At 41.3% G+C, this 4087-nt stretch overlaps 1 protein-coding gene across 1 annotated transcript; it reads left to right on the top strand.

Annotated features, from left to right (window-relative positions):
* Positions 1 to 310: 310 nt before the first annotated feature.
* On the top strand, positions 311 to 3886 carry arl4d (ADP-ribosylation factor-like 4D). The gene is made up of 2 exons (XM_008297410.1): positions 311 to 399; positions 2634 to 3886. The coding sequence occupies exon 2, from the start codon at positions 2731 to 2733 to the stop codon at positions 3334 to 3336; it is 606 nt and encodes a 201-aa protein (XP_008295632.1). The 5' UTR covers positions 311 to 399; positions 2634 to 2730; the 3' UTR covers positions 3337 to 3886.
* The last annotated feature ends 201 nt before the right edge of the window (positions 3887 to 4087 follow it).

The raw sequence follows: 4087 nt of genomic DNA, 5'->3' as shown, positions 1-4087 counted from the left end.
TGTCTGTTCTAAATAAACGTGTTTATACATAATTATTATAATTACCTATGAATTGCTCTGAGTTGTGTTTCTTCCAGATTTAGTGAGTTAAAACCAATCAATGAATTAAACTATAGATCGCTGAAGTTGAAGTTTCAGTGAACCGGGTCAGAATAAATCCAGCAGCCGCTGAGCTGCGGTTCCCGGCTCGTCCTGCAGGAGGCGCCGCTCCGCCGCAGCCTCCAGGTGTCCGTGACGTGGCCGTGACGCGCCGGTGACGTGTCACCGGGCTGAAGGTGCTTCGTGTCGGATCCTCGGAGCCTCAGAGCTGCTCAGAGACCCGCAGAGAGGAGACGAGCCGCGGCTCCGCTCCGCGATGGCTGCGCTCGGTTCCGCTGGATCCTGATTCCCGTCCAGAAGGTTAGAACATTTAAAAAACGTTTGTCTGACTGTTTGCATGAATTCTCGTCTTTATTTGTGGGATTACTGGAGTCAATCTCTGCTGGTGGACACACTGAAGTTGTCTATTCGCTCAGCCTGGAGGCAGATGGTTGAAGTTCAGGCCGGTTCGGGTTTTCTGCTCATCTGGATCAGACTGAAGTCCAGAACCAGGACTTTGTGAGCGCGACGCTGCGCTTTGTGCAGCTGGAGCTCCAGGATCAGGAGCAGGAGGGTGTTCTCCAGTAAACATGCAGAAGCTGTTTGTTGCAGCAGTTTGATGGTGTTAAATGTCAACAACAACAACAACAACAACAAGAAGAAGAAGAAGAAGAAGAAGAAGAAGCGGTGGACCAGAGCAGCAGCAGAGCGCTGAGCAGCTCCATCAGGTCTCTATGAGCTGCAGACCAGCAGAGAGCAGATTAGCTGCAGGTTGAGCTGCTGAAGGTTGTTTCTGTACAAGCTGGAGAGAATTTAGGAATGAAAGAGTTTTTATTTGAAGCTCTGCTCTTCCAACATCAACGATTTTATCTGTTCGGTTTGTGGAAAGTGATCGTTTCTATCTAGTAAATCAGAAGCTGCAAAATTTATGAATAAATCTTCAAAAAGGAGCCAATTTATGAAATATTTTAACATGATTAATCTCAAATTAAACAGTTTTCTGATGAGGAGAGGACATATCTGTGGATTTGTGTGTATTTTAACAAAGAAAATGTTCTTTAAAAATGACAAATTTCTCTGTTTTAAACGTCACCTTTTAGAAATTTTACATTATTATTTTGATATTGTGTTTTTTTTAGAAATCTATTTATCGTATTAAAATTTAAATGTAATTTCACATGTTTCCTTTAATATATGTGATATTTTAGATATTAATATGTAAAAATTCTGTTCATTTAAATAGATTTTATTCAATATATTTACAGCATTAAACTCAAATTTAACAGTTTCATCTGCGAAATTAAAAAAAATTTAAATGTGTTCGTGTATTTTAACATTTTTTAAAAAATGTAAACTTTAAATTCAGTTTCTTTAAAGAATGAACATTTTATGGTTATTCTCTAATAACTGACACTATTTGTATATAATTTAAGACATACTGACAGAATTAAACTTAAATCTGACATTTTAATTTAATGAATAAAAAGCAAAAGGCAGTTTTTTGTCTTAAAACATTTCAGTTTAAAAAAAAAACAAACTACGTACATTTCATGGTTATCCTCGAGTAAATGTCAATACTGTAAAGATATTTACAGGATTAAACAAACAAACATTTTCATTTATCAGATTAAAAGGAACAATTCTGTAAAAATGTATTTTACAAAAAACTAAAAGTTCGTCTCTGCTGCACATCAGTGTTTGTAAAGAACTTCTGAAATATATTTACACAGCTTCATGTGTTCATTAAAGTCAATATTTGTACATTTACACATTTTATTGTGTTTTTATGTTAAAAAAAATACATATGATAAAAAAAAATCATGACAATTTAAAAAATGTTTTTAACAGAATTTTAATGGCAGAAAATTCAATTTTCTACAACTTGTAGGTGGAATAAGTTCCAGTGCTTCCTTGGATTGGGAACCTTAAACTAGAATTTAAGTTTTATCTGTTAAATAAAAAGTACATATTTGTAAATTTTTTTTTATACATTTGATAAAAATGTTTAAAAAAATTGACAAATAAATAAATGTTTTTTAAACAGTATTTTTATGTCAGAAAATTCTTTTTTGGGTAAAAAAAACAACTTTAACTTTTCTACAACTCTGGATTTGGCTTTTTTTTTTTCTTTTTTTTTTTAACCTTTAACTTGAATTTAACATTTTGTTCTGTTACATAAAAATGACCTGTTGCTACTTTAACTGTATTTCTGTGTTTCTTTAACCCTCCTGTTATCTTTGGGATCGATTTGACCTCACTGGCATCATTTCTTCAGTTTTATCTAAAGAGCTATTTACACATAAACTCGGGTGACAGTTTTAATTCTGATCTATTCTGGAGGTCTGGATGGCTGTGGTCAGATTGAAGCCGAGGAGAAAAGATGTCAGTAAACTTGAAGGTAGTGGGAGGGTTGGATGATAGAAGGACGCTGCATCTCTATCTGCTGTTTGTGTGTTTATCAGGTGACTCTTGAATAAATTGCAGACGCCTGCTGCTTTATCAGCCGTTATCTGGTCATTGAATGCTAACCGAGCCTCTGTGTGTGTTCTGATAAGGTTGAACTCCGTCTGCCTGCCGCCAAATGCCGATCTGCTGAGAACAGGATTAAACCAGGAACCCTCCTAAAGTAGGTGTGAGCTGCCGGCTGGCATCATGGGGAACCAGCTGACGGAGATCGCCCCCAACACGCCGTTCCTGCCCAACTTCCAGGCGCTGCACGTGGTGGTGATCGGCCTGGACTCGGCCGGGAAGACCTCCCTGCTCTACCGGCTCAAGCTCAAGGAGTTTGTGAAGACCATCCCCACCAAAGGCTTCAACACGGAGAAGATCAAGGTGGCCGTCGGGGCGTCCCGCGCCATCAACTTCCAGGTGTGGGACGTCGGCGGCCAGGAGAAGCTGCGGCCGCTCTGGAAGTCGTACACCCGGCGCACGGACGGCATGGTGTTCGTGGTGGACTCCACCGAGCTGGAGCGCATGGAGGAGGCCAAGGTGGAGCTGCACAAGATCACCAGGACGTCGGAGAACCAGGGCGTGCCGGTGCTGATCCTGGCCAACAAGCAGGACCTGGACTCGGCGCTGTCGGTGGCCGAGGTGGAGAAGCTGCTGTCGGTGCACGAACTGAGCATGTTCACGCTGTTCCACGTGCAGAGCTGCAGCGCCGTGGACGGCCAGGGGCTGCAGCCGGGCCTGGAGAAGCTCTACGAGATGATCCTCAAGAGGAAGAAGATGGTGAAGCACAACCGCAGCAGGAAGAGATGAACTTCCTGCCACCAGCTCAGTGGTGCTTTTTAAACGGGGGCGGCGACTCGTGCCAACAGAACCACATTTGGACTCGGCCTCGGGCTCGGCAGATCTGACGCAGCGTGGACGCTTTTTGTCGTGCAGCTGATCTTTCCAGACTGTCAGGGACCCGTGATAGCAGCCGTAGTCTCCACCCGACGCTTTTCTACACAGAAGATTTGCCTGCTAACGTACGAGCACAGTTTGATCCAGGCGGAGACGGTTCCTCGTGTTCCTTCACTGGTTCTGCTCCACGACGTTCCACCAACGTATTTATTCAGCGTTTATGTGTTTGTTCTGGACTGAGCAGCTTTTTTGTTTTTTGTTTTTTTTATGAGAAACGGAGGCGGTGACGGAGCACCAGTGATGTTTAGTCTGATCCTAAGTGCACTCCCTTCATAGACACAGATGTTAACGCTCACCTAGTTTAATATGATGATAGTAATAATAATAATAATAATAGTGTTTATACAGATTGTACTTTTTCTTTTTTTGCAAACTGAAGACTTAATAAATCGACTGCACTGTACAGAACATCCACTGTGATCTTTGCAGGGTTTGAACTGAATGAATGAGAACGAATGAACAAACGCTTATTTAACGTTTATTTTCGTTATTTTCTGGGTTGAGTAGTTTGTAAAACGTGCAAAAAAATGGTGAAAAGGTCAATCAAATATCCAGTGTTACTGTCACAGAGGAGGAAAGAAACCAGGAAATATTCACATTTAAC

The sequence above is a fragment of the Stegastes partitus genome, unplaced genomic scaffold (genome assembly GCF_000690725.1).
Source record: "Stegastes partitus isolate 25-593 unplaced genomic scaffold, Stegastes_partitus-1.0.2 Scaffold1216, whole genome shotgun sequence".
Classification (NCBI taxonomy): Eukaryota; Metazoa; Chordata; class Actinopteri; family Pomacentridae; genus Stegastes; species Stegastes partitus.
This window is presented reverse-complemented; position numbering and strand designations above follow the sequence as displayed.

Bases quoted from the DNA above. Each gene is read 5' to 3' on its own strand.
- arl4d (XM_008297410.1), top strand. From the start codon at position 2,731: ATGGGGAACCAGCTGACGGAGATCGCCCCCAACACGCCGTTCCTGCCC.